The following is an 18,400-nucleotide window of genomic DNA, read 5'->3' as shown; positions in this document are numbered from 1 at the left end:
GTGTCTTATATTTGCATATATCATCATTTCATGCCAAAATTTGTAGAACTTCCCATCCAAAAGGTAACATCAAAATTAATTTCAGATGAATTCTTAATGTTTTCTTTTTGTATGATATATATGAGGAACAGAATAAAACTATTGGGTGGTGCATCAAAAGCCAATGATGACAAACACTGTTGAATAGATAGTGAAGGCACTCATTTCACCTTGTTCTCTTGATTAGATAAATACAGGATATTAATTGAGTACATATAAACAAGCACACAACCCAACATCAGTAGGATGAAGATGATGATTCCACAGTACATAATACTAGTTTACATGATGATAGACTTTACAGTAGAGGAAGTCCCAACCCAAAATGAGTGAGGAACAGAAAAATAAAATAACATAAAAAAAAAAGGGGGAAGGAAATTTCAAAAGGCTTGTCAAAAGTACAAAAGCACTAAATAGAAGATGGAAGCGAAGAAGTGGGCTTCTTCTTGTTCCCTCAGACTCCTCCACCATCTTCACCTTGTTCTTCCTATCCGTCTTCTCATGCTCTTGGAAGGGGTTCTCACAGCTCTCCGGAGATGACGAGGGACTTGTAGATCTCGCATATTAACCTCCGCTCGAACTCAACCGATTTGATCTTCGTCGATCGAGACGTGGGGATCCTCTTCGACCAGACGTCCGGTCCATTCTTGGTGGAGAGGCCGGGCGCCTTCCCGGCCATGGCCAGCATGCAGTCGACGTAGGCGTCCCTGAGCCGGACCAGGAGCCGGACCGGGGAAGGGAGTCTGATCCTGAACCGGAAGCTCCGCCGGAGCCTCACGAACCACCGCCTCGTCCCCCGCACAGCCCCGAGCTTCGTCACCTTCTTATGCCCGGGTGACGACGATCTCTCCAGCTTCTGGTACTTCCTCCTCCTCCAGTAGGAGTTGATGCCCCTGTAGAACTTGATGGGCACCTCCATCTCTCTCCTCTCTTCTCTTGTGTGTGTGTGAAGCAGGAGGAGCAGGACACGGAGTATATATGGCTCAGGCTGGCACACTATCAAATGCAAAGTTGGTGTTCTCTGGTCAATAATAAAAGGTTTGTCTGACTTGCAATGCCCAAACGGTTGCGTGCGTGGTTTCTGCACGACCACCATTTTGGCCACATTCCAGCTTCTAGAATGGCAGGCATCCAATCAATGGCGCCTGAGCCATCACAAGTCAGCAAGAAGAATTCGTGGGAGTTGACAAGTCAGTTTGACTCGGTAGGAGTTGACCAGGAGCGGTGACACGTGGATTGGCCTGTTGGGTTAAATGTAATTAGTAATAATAATAATATTATTATTATTATTATATTATGCATATCGTCAGTGGCTGCAGAACAATTCAGCTGAGACTGTTGAATTTGTATGTAAAACACGTGCTTCATTGACCGCAACACATTACCTTGAGTTCTTGATTTCTACCGCTCCTTTGGTCATCGCAATCAGCAGAGGAGATTGATTGCTTCCCAAGAAACATCAATCGTTGGTCTACTGAGAAGTGTCGTCAGAATGAAGAAAACTCAGCTTATCCATAGCTTGGGCCATCGTATGTACATATACACACACCAGCAGTGAGCTCTGTAATGACTTTGACAACTATTTCTGAACAAGTCTAAGATGATGAATCTTCAGAGGAACTGAGAGAAGTTTGCTTCAGGTTTTGGCTTTGTCATGCAAATGTGATTGTCATTCTTCACCATGGCTTAGTCAACTCGACAAGGAAGCTTAAGACACGGTCTCTTCTACTGATGTTGCCTTGGGGATGAAGAAGCTAGCGAAAGGGATGCTGATCGAGTCAATCAGGAAGGTGAAAATGTTCGACCTCACATGGCATACTACCACTTCATTTTTGGAAAGCATTTATCTCAAATATGTATAAATCACAGACCTTATGCCTTGAATTGGAACACATGGATCAGCTCTTTAGTGTCATAATATTACAATAACATCTGTTGCAAGGTTGAGTGATCGATCCGCATGGCATCTCTGGCATAAATAGAAGAATTTAAGCTTGAAACCACTGAATTCAATCTAATCCTCATCAATAGAAGTCAAGAATCAAACGCTTGTCATGTGGATGACAGTCACGAAATAGTCTTCAAACTCAGATCAAACTAATATGAACACTTGAATCATAATTTGTCAAATGTTGGCTGAAATCCTTGGGGCGTAGCACAGCATTCAAATGCTACTATTTGTGAACAGCTTCAAGAACGAGTGAACTAAACAGCTGATACTAGATGGAGTCCTTCTTTGGAGAGTACATTATTGGCTGCCCTTTCCTCTGCCAGAAGAGACTGTAGGTCGCTTCCACTTGCCAAGCTATTGAATTCTACGGATTTGGAGGGGTCTGTTGGGTACCGGCGCTGGCAAAATGTCACAAGCCTCTTCACCGACTGCAAATACTTACGTGTCGTCTCGTCGTTCATGATGTGGGCAACGCTGTTCGTTCAGATCTTCTCATGGGCTGAACTCTCATGGATTCCCACCATTGTCACACCGATAGGCCACGGTGCATTACTGATGGCCAGCCTGATATACTCATCCATCGCAGCTAGATAATCTCGTTTCATGCAGCGTTGCACAACCTTAACCAAGGCCTGGCGGACGTCACCTGGGAGAATCTAATATCAAAACAATCATCATCAAAGGCATAAGTTATGCTTGTAGTGTTGAAATGTATATCGAGAAGAATAGCTAATGCCTAAATGACAGCGTGGCAGAAGATTGTGATGGATGCAAAAGAGACAAATGGATAACTAAGATGTTGTTCCATATGTGCCTCTATCATAATCTTCTACAATAGACTAGCTTTTCCCAAGTAAAGCAATGTACAGAATCACAGCTCACTCAGAGCAGTGGCTTAACTATTACCAGCAATATTTTTCAATGATGGTTACTGATTACTGGCACTTGAACACAACCACCACACTGTCTTGACTGAGTAGGAACCAGACAACCATTTCTACCAAGCTTCCCGAAGAGTCAAGCTCAGAAGTCTCAACACAGGGACAACCTCTTGACCACTTAAACCAGACAAAATTGCGTATTTCCTTTTCTTTTTGTTCCAAATTGATCAGAGCATAAATGAGCAAGCCTGACCCAGGCCAGATGTCAGCCATAACAGAGCAGCGATAAGAAACCAGCTGGATAAACACAATGTAAGAGTTCTATTAGTGGATAGGAGTACAATGGGTCAAACCTGAGAAGGCTCCGCCCCTCTCAGACCACAAATTCAGTTAAGACTTTCCCATTTATAATTTGGACAAGTTTCTGAAACTCATAGTTACAACATAAAGCCTGATGTTTATCTATGAATTTCACAATATGAATGAGTTAACTGGGTTTAGCTCAAAAAACAAAGACAAAAACAAAAACATGTATCAAACTTCTTATGATTGCAATCAGATCTCCTTCCAGAAACAAACTAGCACTAAGTTAAACATACATTTAAAAATAAAAAAAAAAACAATTAATTGAAAGCAAAAGTTTGATATTTAGTCATCATAACACAACTGAAGCCTCCAACAGAAAAGAAAAATAGAGTCGATTTTAAGTTCAAAACACAAACAAGAATTATTGTTATTATGGTCAAGGACTGATGTCCCGCCCAAAAAGATACAGTATGGGTGGTACTTATCGATTCGACAAATCACCGAGATATGATATTCAGCAACAGGGTGTTGTATCGAGTGATACAGCCTTCATACAGGGTGAAACGGTCAGAATTTGACCACTACCAACCAGTACCAATTAGTAACAGTTAGACTTTGACTGATATGGATCAATGGTTGTGATCCATCTGTCCAACGGTCAAATTGATCGTTGGACCACTTTCAAACCCCATTTAAACCTCCTCCCCTCCCCTCTTTCACCCTCTCTCACTCTCTCAACTTCTAAACTCTTTTTCTCAGTCCCTCTCTTTCCCACACATTCTCACCCACCATCTCTTTATCACCGAGGCAATAGAAGAAGAGGAACAACATCCTAGCAGGAGGAAGATCCTCTCAGTCAGAACATGGCGAAAGGAGCCATACAACCCCGAGTCGGAATAGTTAAGGTCATGACACCCAACAATCATAATTATCTGCCCGACATGCCAAGACAAAAGGGAAAACAGTAGCATCAACTAATCCCTTCAAAAAAATCAAAGAGCAACAATTTCAATCTGGTGACGAAATACATTCTCCATCGCATTCAACACTCTGTTTAATCCGTAGAGATAGTAGTGACATCAACAATAGTGCCTCAATCGACGATGGGGAGTCGATGGTTCCATTTACATTCGCTTTCACAAAATTGCTGATTTGGAACTTGCCGGTAAGTTGCTCCTCAACGTCCACAAACGATAAATATCTTATCCCTTCCTTATTTGGACAATTTCTTATTAAAATTGAACTAAATTTGCATTTAGTTCTAATTAAATGGCTCTAATTGAGTTTTTTTTTTTTTTTTTCTATTTTTCAGATATTTTCGGGAATTTTTTATTATTTCTTGGATCTATCGACACGTACCAACACATGGTACACTAGTGTCGATCGATACATGCTGGTCTAGGCCTGAATCGACACCACCAGTCGACATGAACCTTGATTATGGTCCTAAACTATTTCAAAATTCATATATAATATATATAATCAGGTTTGGACTAGTAATCAAGGGCAGATTGCTAACGGCACAATTATGGCAGGTTCTCAATGGGTTAAACAAGTAATTTGGACTGCCAATCTGTGTACCGATCCATTACCATCCCTATTGCCTTCATGGAGAAGGTTTGCTCTGATGATGCAAGCATCCAGCATGGTCCATTCTAGCTGGTGAAAGCTCTGTGCCAAAACGTACAATCTAAATGCTTGCATGATAAAAAGACTTAATCCACCAACAGCGGGAAATGGGTCGTTGCAATCTTGAGCTATTGAGACTAGTGTAATATGCAAAGCAAGTGGAATAGTGAAAGATTGAAAGGCCGAGCTGAGCAGATTTTAGCATCGATGTCCATAAGTACAGATAATAAGGAAAGAGCAAAGACAATAGATTGCTTGCTGGATATCTGAAATATATGAAGATGATTTTTCTAACATGAAAAGCTATTATCCACATTTACGTGTTAAATACAAAGGAGAGACATACCAAATTCATGGTCAGATTTGGCCAACATAAAAAATAAAAATTCATTAACATGCAAAGAAGGTTAGAAGCATGTTATGATGATGCAAACTTCTGGATCATTCCTAGCCTTGAAAAGATGTTATGCATCATGTCAATTACAAAAACACTAGCCAAGTTAAGGCTACAACCTGCAGTTTTGTATAATTCCTCACAAGTCTAAAACCCATTAGCATCTTTCAGACAATGTTCCTAAAGGTTAACACTACTACTTTGGAGTGTGCTCGGGGCTGAGGGAGACTCTGGGTTGAGACTCAACCAATCAGTATTGGTTTTAGGATAAACAATACATGATGACCAAACATTAAGAAAATTCCTCTTGTTAGTCGATGGTATGTTCCAGTCAGTGTGCCATGCCACACCACAAACAAAACCATTAGTATGATTGTGAATAGAACCTTCAGGTATTTTTAAGTAACACCTAACATCAGTCAAAGGATGCTTTGGACTTTTGCTAATGCATTGGATATTTCAAAACGGTAATTCTGAAATGAGAAACAATGGGATCAAAATAGAACTCAGTCATCGACAAATTTGTAAGTTAGCAATTGTGAACAGACAAATCGACAGTTTATTAAAGTACGATGCAGCTCTATATCATAACCACATCTTAGAGGAATACTACTTTTCTCAAATAAATTTGTACGTATTTTCTAAGATATGGTAATAGACAAAGCATCATTACCTAGATTAATTTGATTAGCATCACCAATATATGGTGTAATCTAGTATCCAGGCATAGAGGGTCCAGATTGTACCAAGTAAAGAAGTAACATAATGGAATAACAACTGAATAGATGGTCGATGAACAAATACCAGCAACAACTGACAATTCATGTAGAATTGTCAAGAGCTGGTAGAAGATCAATCAAAGGTGCGATTCTCCTCATCAAGTTGATTTTTGTACATTCATTACATCTCTCCTAACAACAGAAGAAGAAAGTTAAGAATCTCCACAAGCCATTACATGTGAATATATGCAACTATAATAGAGTATCCAAAAAACAGAATAACATGAACGTTTCTTTTCAAGATGAAAATGTCACAGGGATCTCCAAACAAACTTTCTGCATACCAAGTTATCTTAAATGAAGCAACAAATCTATGCTGGTATTATTAAGATTAACATAACACACCCTGTGAAAGTGTTAAAGTCAAGGCTCCTAAACTGGGGTTTTGTTTCCAGAAAATTTTGACCTAGTTTTCCCAGTTTCCAAGATTTTGATCCTTTCAGCTAATATTGCTGTAAGACTAAACAAGGAATTCAAGAAAAATAATACCATCCGGACGTAATCTTATGCTTCGATATTCTTCCGCAACTTTCATATTTTATATAGAACATTGGTAATGATGCACAGCTCATTTACATTGAACTTCTATAAACATTCCATACGCCTTCGATCACCTTCAGCCTCAAGAAATTAATTCTAAAAAGGCATAAAACCAATCATTTTCCTACAAACTTGTTTCTTTCTTTCACCAATTTAGCATCAAATTCATGTTAAATACATCCCAGGGTTTAATTCTAAAAGGTCCAAAGAATAGGAACATACCTTCTTCCCGCACATCCTGAACATTGGCTTCAAGTATCTCGCACATTGATTGAACGTGGCCACCACGAACTTGCCCTTGGCAGTCCGCTTTTCCGCCTCCGGCATTTCTTCCACCTCCTGGCCCCATTCACTCAACAGCTTGCTGAAGAACACAAGAATCTTGTCCTCGTCGCACAACTCCTCAAAATCACCCTTCAGCCTCTTCAAATCCGTATCGACCTCCTCACCCTCCGCTTCCGCGCCGAGTTCGCCATCGCCCTGGCCATTGCCAGCGGCCACGTTCTTCTCAACCCCGTCGGCGGCGCCCTCCCTCTTGGCCAACGCCCTCTCCGGGAGGATCCCCGGCCTCTGGCGCCGCCGAAGCTCGTATATGTCTCTGAGGAAGTCGTTGGTCTGGCCGTCCGCTATCTCCTCCTCGACCTCGATGGGGCCGGACTCGATGACCGCCTGTAGGCGACGGAAGCGGGCGGCATCGTCCTCCCCAAACAGCGTGGCGGGCTGCTTCAGGATCCGGAGGCGGCGAACCACCTCGTCGCGGGGGAGTCCCGCCGCCGCGTCGTCGTTCCCGCGTTCGCTTAGAAGGAATTTGGAGGGTTTTTCGTAGGAGGAGGTGGGGATGCTGTTGTGAGATTTGGATTGGAGGTGGCGTTGCTCTTGCCGGCGTAACCTCTGGATCTCCTTCTGCTCAATCTCGGATCGCCGGAGGAGCTTCCTGCCACCGAAGTCGGCTTGCAGCATCTGCCGCTTCTTCTGGAGCTCGCGCTTCACCAGATCCATAGCTGCGTCAATTTCCGCGCGGTGACGAAGGCAGGCTCGAAGGAGGCGATAGGACAACAGGAGTCTATGACGCTCTCTCGCGCTCTTTAGCTGGGGAAGACCGTTGCACAGACCCGCTGCACCCAGAAGCTTCTTCATGAACCGGGAAAGTTCGCGCGGCCGTGATCACGTGACCCCCGTGTATCCAACGGTTCAGATTCAAAGGCTCCACTCATCATCTGATTGGAGATTGGATTCACAACATATCACTTAAACGAAACATGCATATTAAGTTGCACTCATGCAAAGGGCTAATCGTAGATTACTTCATCTAAATAATTATCTTTAGTACTTTAATTTTTATATTTTAAAAAATTATATTGATATGACTGTAATTACGAAAGTAAAATATTTAGATTTATTTATCCTAACACCCTCGATTTTATTTTAAAAAATAAAAATAAAAGGTAAAAATATAATCTTAACGTTTTAGTTGATGGTGACGAACGATATCGATAATGACAAACGACAGTATTGATGGGAGTCGCAAGCGGACGCTGATGGGAGCCATAAGTGGATGTTATAGATAAAGAGAATGACGATGAGAAGTGAGGATCACTCTATATCTACGTTTACACGGATGTAGATGTTGAACGAGCATTCCATCAATCGATAACTAAGCCAACGTTTACACGGATGCAAAACAACCCTCACCTCTTATTGTCACTCTCCTCATCCACAACAGTCACTCGTGACCCCAGTTATGTCATCATTTGTCACTACTGACGCCTTCCATCACCACCAACTAAAATATTAAAATTATTTTTTTATCCATTATTTTCTTGTTTCGTTAGTAAAATCGATAACATTATGGTAAATGGATTTAGATGTTTCACTTTTATAACTATAAAGATTCCGATGTAATCTTTTAAAGTGGAAGGACAAGATGTAACTAGTTTAGTAAATAGGTTAAGGTCAAGCTATTAGCCTTGATCATTGAGAAGCTAGTCATAAGCTTTGCTTTGAAAAATATCATCACTTACATTTGGGATCCTATGTTAGTTTAGCAAGTCCCACATTAGGAAAATCAAGTTTAGTATCTCATGTTTAAACTATAAATAAGGGCCTAGGCTTTGAAGTCAGATGCACCACAAGAAAACCTAATTGTTTGCTTTAGGCTTTTCTTGTTTAGTAGTTTCAGGTGTTTTATAACCTAGTAACATCTTCCTAAGGCATTTGTAATAGTCTCTTTTATAGTAATGATTTGCTCCTCCTTCGTCCGTGGATATAGGTCAATTGACCGAACCATGTAAATTTGGTGTTCTTATCTCTCTTTTATTTTTTTGTTTTATTGTCTTTGTTGGGTTACCAAAATTACCCTTTGATAAATTTCCTGGGGCCAACTCTAACAAATTGGTATCAGAGCCTGGTTTCGGGATCTTTCGACAACGATGACAATAACAAAGATCGTTGTCGAGAAATTCGACAGAAATGTCAACTTCGACATGTGGCAACTCAAGATGGAGGTCATTTTGGTTCAAGACGGAATTGATTTGATACTATAGGGAGCTGAGAACATTCCAGATGGTACGTCAAAGGAAGATCTTACGGATATGGATAAGAAGACCTGATCAAGCATTATTCTAAATCTCTCTGACGAGGTTTTATGGGAGGTAGCTACTGAGACTATGGCTAAGAGCATGTGGGACAAACTTAAAGCCTTGTATATGAAGAGGATAGTGGAGAATCGTCTCTACTTGAAGCAAAGTTTGTATATGCTTCGGATGACTGAAGGTACATCTATGCTCTCACATCTTGATAAATTGATTCCTTAGTTATGGATTTGGAGAATATAGATGTGAAAATTGATGACGAAGATAAGACCCTATTACTTTTGTGTTCTCTTCCCAAATTCTTTAAGTATTTCTATGATACTATGATTTATGGAAAAGAAACAATTTCATATCAGGAAATTAAATCTGTACTAAAATCTAAGGAGCAGATAGACAGGGATATCACTGGGGAAAGTAGAGAGAATCAGACTGAAGGTCTGATTGTCAGGGGTAGAACGGATAAAAGAGAATTTGACAGTAGTAGATCTAAATCTAGATCTAAATCCAGATATAGAAATTTGGAGTCCAGATATTATCATTTTTGACAAGGTCTAAAAATGAATGGATTTTAGATTCGGATTGTTCTTATCACATATGTCCCAATACAGATTTGTTTTCTATATATGAATCTTATAATGGTGGAATTATTTCGATGGGCAATAATGCTGCATGTGATGTTGTTGGTAGCGGCACAATCCGAATTAAAATACATAATGGTATTGTGAGGACGCTCACTAATGTTAGACATGTTTCTGATTTAAAAAAGAATCTCATCTCTTTAGGCACCCTAGAGACCCTTGGGTGTAAATATGCAGTTGAAGGTAGAGTTATGAAAGTTTCTAGAAGTGCTCTTGTTGTTATGAAAGCTTGTAGGTATGGTAGCTTGTATATTTTGCATGGAACTACTGTCACAGGCTCAGTTGCAGTCTCGTCATCATTATTGTCTGATTCTGACATCACCAAATTATGGCATATGCGTTTGGGTCATATGAGTGAAAAATATTTGAGTTATTGAGCAAAAAGAGTCTTCTTTGTGGACAGAGTACTAGGCCACTGGATTTTTATGAACACTGCATTTTTGGAAAGCAGAAAAGAGTCAGCTTCAATTCTCCAGCTCGTGTTCAGTCTAAGGGTGGTGCTAGGTATATGTTGACTTTCATTGACGATTATTTCAGAAAAGTTTGGGTTTATTTTCTAAAGCATAAAAATGATGTTTTTCTAACCTTTAAACAATGGAAAGCTTTGATTGAGAAGCAAACAGGTAAACAGATTAAGCGGCTTCAAACAGATAATGGCATGAAATTTTATGAAGGTGACTTTGATGAATTCTTCAAAAATGAAGGAATTGTTTGACATCGCACTGTTAGGATGATGCCTCAACAAAATGGTGTGGCCGAATGTATGAATAGAACACTCTTGGAGAGAGCAAGGTGTATGATCTCAAATGCAGGGTTGAACAAAGGACTTTTGGGCAGAGGCGATTAATATGGCCTGTTACGTTGTCAACCGCGCTTCTTCTACAACACTTAACTTTAAAACTCCAGAGGAAGTTTGGTCAAGTACTCCTACTGATTACTCTGATTTAAAATTTTTTAAGTGTCCAACATACATGCATGTAAATGAAGGAAAGTTAGTGCCTCGAGCGAAAAAGTATATTTTCCTTGGGTATGCTTCTAGGGTGCAAGGATACAGATTATGGTGTTCTGATCCCAAATCCTCAAAATTTATAATCAGTAGAGATGTTACTTTTGATGAATTATCTATGTTATCTTTCAAAGAGGAATCTACTAGTTGTACAAATGATAGTGCGCAGAAGCAGGTGGAGCTTGAGATTGGTAGTTCAGATTCTTTTAAATCAAATTCTTCTACTCAAAGAATGCCAGTAGATGGTCCCGAGTCTACTGACGAAGATGATATAGAGGAAGAGCAATATTCTATAGCCAAGGATAGACCACGGAGAGATATTCGACCACCACAAAGATATACAAATTTGGTTGCATATGATTTATCTATTGCAGTAGAAACAAGTGAAGTTAGTAAGCTTACTATCTACTCAGATGCAGTTTCTTGTGATAATTCCGCTAAGTGGTTGATTGCGATGAATGAAGAAATTGAATCTCTCCATCGGAATAGAACTTGGGATCTTGTGAAGCCACCTTTGGGTAAGAAAATTCATACGAAGGGCAATCCGACTGATATACTTACGAAGCCTCTTCTAGTTTACAAGTTCAAATAGTGCTTGGACTTGGTTGGTGTTCATTGTTAGTGATTGCCCGTTAGGGCTTTTGTGAAGAAGGTGGAGCAAGTTTTGCTGGGACATACCAAGGCAGAGATTTGTTAGTTTGGCAAGTCCCACATAGTCCCACATCATAAAAATCAAGTTTGGTATCTCTTGTTTAAACTATAAATAAGGGCCTGGGCTTTGAAGTCAGATACACCAAAAGAAAACCTAATTGTTTGCTTTAGGCTTTTCTTGTTTAATAGTTTCATATGTTTTATAGCCTAGGAACATCTTTGCATTTGTAATAGTCCCTTTTATAGTAGTGATTTGCTCCTCCTTCATCCGTCGATGTAGGTCTGAGTTCTTGTCTCTCTTTTATTTTTCTGCTTTATTGTCTTTGTTGGGTTGCCAAAATTACCCTTTAGTAAATTTCTTGGGGACAGCTCTAACATCCTAAGATCCATCATTACTAATAATAAAATAATATAACATAATTTAGTAATATTAGGCCAATAAGTTCTATTAAGCTTATGGAATCACCCTAAAATTTAGTTCAGTAACATATTCATAGACAAATAAATTGACTGAGATGACTATTAAACCATCCTCGAAGGGTTAAAAGAAGCTAAATCGAAAGTGCAAAGCGAACTTGTTTAATAAACTTCTAGACATCTTATGGTCAGATAAACCATGTCTCAGATATCGATAGAGGAATCACCATTCGACCTTGCTTATGACAAGGTAATCCTTTCATTCCACCAAAGGTTGTTTTTCCTGCATCTAGATCAGAAAACTTCAAGGAAGAAATATCCAAGTACTTAGCCAAACCTAGATATCATCAATAAGACAAGTGTACACCTAAGAATACTAAAGTACAAAAAAAAAAAAAAGAAGACAATGACGAGACTTTATAATTGATGAATTAGGCATCGATGGGTTGGGAGATATGGTCCTTTAGAAACGTGAAAAGATATTCGGACTAGGAATGATCACATCAGGTAACTGAGAAGATTCCATCTATATCTTATCGAGTGATTAAGGTAGGTGAGTTTGTCGAGGACTCTTGTATAGCATGATGTTGTGGGAAACAACCTTAAGTTGTGACCTCGGGGCCGACGTGACTCGGTTCGAGTCCGGATGACGGGAGATCTTACCGAGACGACCTTCGAGTCCGCCGAGGTGGTCGATTACGGTGGTCCGATCGGGACGGGATCGCTGTTTCCTCCGGACAGGAACTCCTCGCTTGCGCATCCAGCGAGGACCTTCGGCTTCGCACCTGCACAAAGGTCGGGTCGGGGTGCTCGGCCCGACCCCTCTGATGATCAAGTCAGTGGATCGTAAAGGGGGTTTCTTTAGCTCAGTTCCCTCCCTCAGTCCCCCTTTTTGCTCTGATGAACGTGAGGGTATTTATAGGGAAGGTTACCGTTGTTTGATGTGCCTGCCCGCAAGGGGCAGAATCGTACTTTTGGTAGCGTCTGACACCGACGTTGGCGTGGCGTGACGGACCGAGCCTGAGCAAGGCGTTAATGCGCCTCGGTCGGTGTTCTGGTCCGTTTGACCAGGTGCTGTCGGGTCGATCGAGGCGTGAGGCATCATCTGGGGCAACTGACGTCAGCCCGAGTCTTATCGCAGTTATTATCCTCATCACATGATGATATAACTCTTCTTAGCTTAGAGGTAAATAATTTTATAGTAGGCAAATACCCTTTTTAAAGAATGATTCTAAGATTTTTTTGAAGAAAAAAGAAATAGCACATTGTTGGTCACTTAGGTATCGAGGGAGGGAGAATATCATGCTCTTATTGATAAAATATTACTTTGATTATACTTGTTTCTTCAAGATTTAGGGAGGATTATTCGATGTCTACAATACAAAACAAACATATTGAGACTTATTGTTGTTTTATATGATATCATTTTCAATGCAACAATTTGTCACTTTGTGCAATTAGCACATGTGAATTACTTTGCTAGTTTTCAAACTTAAGCTAATTTGTATAGAAGGTAGGAATGTGTCAATGTAATTATATAAAAAAGTTTCTTATGTTCTTCTGTTCATTACGATGATTCTTATCATAAGATAGGATTTGATGTTCCCTAAATCCGTCTAAATCTTACAATATACGAGATGGATTTTATTTACTATCCTAATTGCGTTTCATCCTATGCATGAGATTGAGATGTAAACAACACACACACACACACAAAATACACATGCAATCCCTCTTCAGATTCACTTTCACGAGAGTTCCTCACACCGGAAGCACACTCTTATTGTGACATATTCGATACTGCCTCACTGGCCAAACCAAACCCACATCGAATCCCCGAGCTCAGATGGAGACGCTGTTGGGGATTCCCCGTCCGGTGAGCCCGCCGACGCCGGTCAAGTCGGAGACGTTGGGGTAGAGCAGCGTGTAGGGCATCTTAACCGGGCCGGTGCGATTCCTCAGGCTCGCGTCCTGGTTCATGCTTATGATCCGATTCTCGATCTCGATCAACTTATGGCTAAATCGCTCGAACGCCTCGAGCGCGCTGCGGTCCGTGGTCCACTCCGGCGAGTCCCTTTGCCCAAGGTACACCTCGTCGGAGGAGTGGCGCGACAGGACCTCGATGAGTGACACCCCGAGGATGGTCTGGAACTGGCTGGTGATGGTCTTCAGGAACGCTAGGTCCGGGTTCTTCTCCAGCTCGTGGTACTCCGGCGTGCCCGGCTCGGGCATGAACCGCCGACTGATGGTGGGCCGGTTGGGGAGGTAGCCAGCGTAGGGGTACTGCCCGAAGTTGACCGCCGCGTGCAGGGCGGAGGCCACCCAGATGATGGTGGTACAGGTCTTGGTCAGCTCCGCCAGGGTCTGCATCTTGGGCCACCAATCCTCGTCCTTCTTGTCGCCGTGGCCGACCTCGCGGACCTCCTTCCACCAGGCCTGCAGCTCGACATCGGCCCGGATCGCCGCGTCGTTGCTGTAGTAGATGGAGCAGTACTCGGTGACCCACGCCTCGATCGCAGACCAGATTGCCAGGCCGTCGACGGCGAAGGGGTAGTCCTTGATCAGTAGGCGGAGCTTGTTCGGGTTCGCCGGGTCTTCCACCGCAACTCCTCTGCAATCACATCACCAACTCATCCGTAAGCACGAAGCCAACGCTTGCGCGGGCTGAGGAGACCAAATCCACATGAACATTTACCGCTTGAGGAGATCATCTGGTAGCCCCTGCTCTGTCAGTTTCCAGCTCTTGTAAACCACGGACGACATCTCCATGGCGTACTTTCCCGGGAAGACGGTCGATTCCAGGACGCCTCCGGCATTGATGAGGGTCTGACGCGCCAATGCGTTAATGTTCATGGTGTCACGGTAGTGGGGGCTGAGAAGCTTGTAGACTGGGTGGACGGCGCTGAGCTGCCGGTTGGTGGCGATCACGAAAGGCTCAATGACCGCGTGCGTGTTCAACCTGCAAGTAATCAAGCTCCCACCATGAATGAATCTCCTCATCCTTGCAAGTAGAAGAAGAAAACTCCTCCATCGCATTACGAGCATATATATGTGCACATATACCAGTGGCTGATGAGTTGGTGATAGCCGGAATCGTTGACGCAAGCATAAGCCTTGGCCAACTGCCAAATCGACCCCTCCACGCCCTGCTCGGCCGGTGTGTAGACACGGTTGACGGCGCCGTGTTGATCTCCATCAGGGTGCGGCAAACTCAGCTCGATGACAAGTGGCTTCAGAGTGCCATCATCCTTGAGCAGCAGCAGGGTCCTACTGGCGTAGATCTTGTTGGAACCAGAGTTGATGCGCCTCAGGTACGGCATCAAGGCATCATGGTGATCCAAAATGAAGAGCTTGTTCTCCTTCAGTGCCTGTAATTAAGACAGCAGCAATCCATGTCAGAATCATCCATCCCGTCGCATCGACAACCTTCGAGCGAGCGCATGGATTCCACCAACCTTTTGCACAGTAAGGCCTTCAAGATTCTTCTCGATGTGAGATGCTTTGATCGAGCTGGTATGATCGCCATATACTTTCGGATCAAGCTTGCTAACCGGAGGAAACTCCTGCAAATTTAGAGCTCATCAGCGATTCTTCCCTCTTAGAGAAGGAACACGTACGAAGCCGTGGATTACCTGGAGACGGCTGATGATGACAGGGTTGACGCCAGCGAGCATCTCCCTTCCGAACTCTTCATCGGTCCTCCACGCATTTCTATCCTCTGCAGCATGACCAGTGCATATATCACACACCTCCGACGTCAACTGATGAGCAGTGAGTCGCGACTACCTTGGATGACCTGGGGAAGCGGGAGCTTGAGAACTCGCTCCCCGTCGGTGCGGACGAGCTCCTTGAGCATCTCGAAGGGCAGGTGGCTGCGGATCTCGTCGAGCTCGGGGCTCTGAGGAATCGGCAGCCCGCCTTCGTACAGCTGCAGCACATCCTTGAACGAGTCGAACTCCATCGGAGTCGTATCAAACACGGCGCTGAGAGTCGGGAGAAGGGACTGCGTCAATGACTTGAGGGCATACGCGAGGAAATCAGACATCTTGAGGTGCCCAAATCGCTCGTCCCTCGGAACGTATATGTCCAGGCTGAGAAGCGGCAGCCTACTCTCGTAATTGGGGTCTGCAACAACCAAGCTGCCATGGTCACGCGCATCCACATCGGGCCACACCACGGGAACGAGCGAGCAGACGTACCAGTCTTGGTGGGGTGGCGGCCGGTGCGGCCGCGGCGCGGGTAAGGTTGCTCCTGGGATCCGCCGAGGATGGGGCGGGCGTAGTCTTGGCCCTTGTCGGGGTTGCCGAGGTCGTTGTAGTAGGCATAGTTGTAGATGCGGTCGTGTTCCTTGAGCTCCCCGGTGACGTCGTCGCCCCGGAGGTGGACGAGCTCTTCCTCCCTGTATCGCTTCAGTGGCTCCGGCGTTTTGCTCGGAAGATATGTCTGCAGTAAATTAAAATCGTATTGTGCGGCATAAACATCAATCAAACATGGAATAAAACAGAGTATGACACATGCAAGATCGGATACGTAATACGTACGTCGTTGGCGAAGAAGATACGGTCGTATTTGTACTTGTCGACGGGGTACACCCAAGAGTTGCAGACGAAATGGATATGCTCCTTGTTAGGGACGCCCTCCAAGGTTATGGTCTTGAGGTAGAACGCCGAGTGGTGGTTGTTCTTGACGATGATGGCTCCGGGGACGCCCTGACTCTCGTCCCAGCTGAAGTGCACGGTGAACTTGGTCTCGCCGGTGGCCACCGACGTCATCGTCGTGATCCATTCCTCCAAGTATGCCGGTGGGCCTATCTTCCCCTTGTTTCCATTGTCTGCTCCATCATCATCATCATCATTTACATCCGAGATGAGGATTAGCACCGCTATTGATCTTAAATGTTTGCATTATGGGTTTGTCAAGAGAAAGAAACATGGCATCTCTGCCTCTGTGTCACATCCAAAGGCATCATCGGAATAATAATTGTACTAATCCCACCACTTTTGGGCCCATAGATTGTGACCTTGAACGGTGGTTTGGAATGGCAGACTAAACACAACTCAGATCAAGTTGGGCACTCGGCGTTAATCTCCACAACTCACGGAAGAATACAGACGTTGGATTTTGCTTTGGTGGAGTAAATTTATTTGTTATTAAATTGGAAAAAAAAAAAAAAGGTTTTTTAAAGGATAAATAGATATTTAATGATCTATAAGGGGTCCACATATAATTATTATGTCTAAAAATAACCTTTTTTTTGGGGGGGCAATTAATTATATTGGCTATAAATGTTCATGGCGATCACCATAAATGCCCATCGAGCTTTCCGTCCCTTCACGTTTAAGGAGTCAGTGGAAGTCACGGCCTTCACATTGACTCGAGGGGTGGCGTCAACTCACCGACCAGTAAACCTAACCTTGATTGAGTCTACCCAACCAAGGGTGGTCTCCCCGAGTCGAGCCTGCCACAAGCCACGGTGGAGAGAGATGAGGGAGGAAGAGGAACTCACGGGGGTCGGCGACGGTGGCGCTGACGAGCTGGAAGCTGACGCCCTTCCCCAGGAACTCGTGCAGGCCGTCGAGCAACGAGGCGTTGAAGTCGTTGAAGTCCAGCACGTTCTTCTTCATCAGCAACACCGAGCCTTTCACCGTCGCCGACGACTTCGTGGCTTCATGGTGTTCATGGTGCTTCCCGGTGATGGCGTCAAAGAAGCCGTGCAACATCTTGCCTCCCGATACAGCAACCCAAGTGAGAGAGGAAGAGAGGAAGTAACAAGTAGCAGATGCACTGCCTGAGATGAGGATATGTTGGGAGGATATAGGGAGGTACTTATAGAGGCAAATGGGGAGCCAAAGCGTAGAGCGATCTATGTTTCTGTCCCAAGTCACATGCCATGTTGGAGGCGACGCATCAGATGGCCACATCATATGGACCCCATGGTGGACCCACTTCTACCATGTGAACCACGCGACGTCGTCTCCTGCTGGGTCTTCTACAACCTGCCATGAGCTTTCAGAGCTTCGTAGCTTCCTGCATCACTCCTCTACTGTTCTCGTTCCCAAGCCCAGTAGATGGTCCCTGAATTGAATGGGGAGAGCTGTTGCGAGTACTGTTTGCTTCAGCTGATGGACATGATTTGCTTTCAGATTTTGGTTTACATTTCTGAATTATATTTCATGATTCTGATGAATTTGCTTTATCATTTGGACCAAAAAACAGGGAAGTAATCATCTCTTTCTCAGTACCAAACACACAATATCTCATAGGATTTGAGTGGAAAAGGATGTAATGATCTTCCAATGTCTTGATAAGAAAGGTTGCAAAACAAAAAAAAAATGAAAGCTCAAGTTTGCAAGTTTGCTTGGAATATAAAAGAAGATGTGGAAAAAGTTGCACCACTAGACTGCCTGTGCCTCTTTTTTTAATCTGACAGCTCATGTAGGATGATGACCCCATAAGTTTTGAAAGAGAGAGGAAGAGTGATGGGATTTTATTGAAAGAGAGATTAAAGACATCTTTCGTCATACATAATTATATATATATTTTTTCCATGTAATATAGTTTTCCTCCAAACACTCAAC

The 18,400-nt window shown here is 43.3% G+C and overlaps 2 protein-coding genes and 1 long non-coding RNA gene across 3 annotated transcripts; all 3 read right to left on the bottom strand.

The window, feature by feature from the left end:
- Nucleotides 1–281: 281 nt before the first annotated feature.
- Nucleotides 282–1,729, bottom strand: LOC135674277 (uncharacterized). The gene is made up of 2 exons (XR_010513573.1): nucleotides 1,425–1,729; nucleotides 282–1,280 (listed from the first exon to the last, which is right to left on the bottom strand). It is a non-coding gene; the product is annotated as an uncharacterized LOC135674277 (long non-coding RNA).
- A 340-nt stretch (nucleotides 1,730–2,069) lies between these two features.
- LOC135587040 (uncharacterized) lies at nucleotides 2,070–7,595 on the bottom strand. Its single transcript, XM_065183973.1, has 2 exons — nucleotides 6,742–7,595; nucleotides 2,070–2,646 (listed from the first exon to the last, which is right to left on the bottom strand). The coding sequence occupies exons 1-2, from the start codon at nucleotides 7,516–7,518 to the stop codon at nucleotides 2,473–2,475; spliced, it is 951 nt and encodes a 316-aa protein (XP_065040045.1). The 5' UTR covers nucleotides 7,519–7,595; the 3' UTR covers nucleotides 2,070–2,472.
- Nucleotides 7,596–13,540: 5,945 nt separating this feature from the next.
- LOC135674267 (probable linoleate 9S-lipoxygenase 5) lies at nucleotides 13,541–17,624 on the bottom strand. The gene is made up of 9 exons (XM_065183965.1): nucleotides 17,329–17,624; nucleotides 16,364–16,653; nucleotides 16,022–16,265; nucleotides 15,609–15,947; nucleotides 15,455–15,540; nucleotides 15,278–15,385; nucleotides 14,886–15,190; nucleotides 14,518–14,781; nucleotides 13,541–14,433 (listed from the first exon to the last, which is right to left on the bottom strand). Exons 1-9 carry the CDS (start codon nucleotides 17,540–17,542, stop codon nucleotides 13,665–13,667), a joined length of 2,619 nt encoding a protein of 872 aa, XP_065040037.1. The 5' UTR covers nucleotides 17,543–17,624; the 3' UTR covers nucleotides 13,541–13,664.
- Nucleotides 17,625–18,400: the final 776 nt, after the last annotated feature.

This window comes from Musa acuminata, chromosome BXJ1-1 (assembly GCF_036884655.1).
Source record: "Musa acuminata AAA Group cultivar baxijiao chromosome BXJ1-1, Cavendish_Baxijiao_AAA, whole genome shotgun sequence".
In the NCBI taxonomy this organism is placed as follows: domain Eukaryota; kingdom Viridiplantae; phylum Streptophyta; class Magnoliopsida; order Zingiberales; family Musaceae; genus Musa; species Musa acuminata.
This window is presented reverse-complemented; position numbering and strand designations above follow the sequence as displayed.

What these genes read in the sequence shown, in the direction of transcription:
- LOC135587040 (XM_065183973.1), bottom strand. Translation starts at nt 7,518, where the DNA reads ATGGATCTGGTGAAGCGCGAGCTCCAGAAGAAGCGGCAGATGCTGCAA. An exon ending in TCAGGATGTGCGGGAAGAAG is followed by an intron (nt 2,647 to 6,741) that starts GTATGTTCCTAT and finishes TTTTGATATTAG; the next exon opens with ATTCTCCCAGGTGACGTCCG.
- LOC135674267 (XM_065183965.1), bottom strand. Translation starts at nt 17,542, where the DNA reads ATGTTGCACGGCTTCTTTGACGCCATCACCGGGAAGCACCATGAACAC. An exon ending in GTATCTTCTTCGCCAACGAC is followed by an intron (nt 16,266 to 16,363) that starts GTACGTATTACG and finishes AATTTACTGCAG; the next exon opens with ACATATCTTCCGAGCAAAAC. An exon ending in GCTTCCCCAGGTCATCCAAG is followed by an intron (nt 15,541 to 15,608) that starts GTAGTCGCGACT and finishes GTCATGCTGCAG; the next exon opens with AGGATAGAAATGCGTGGAGG.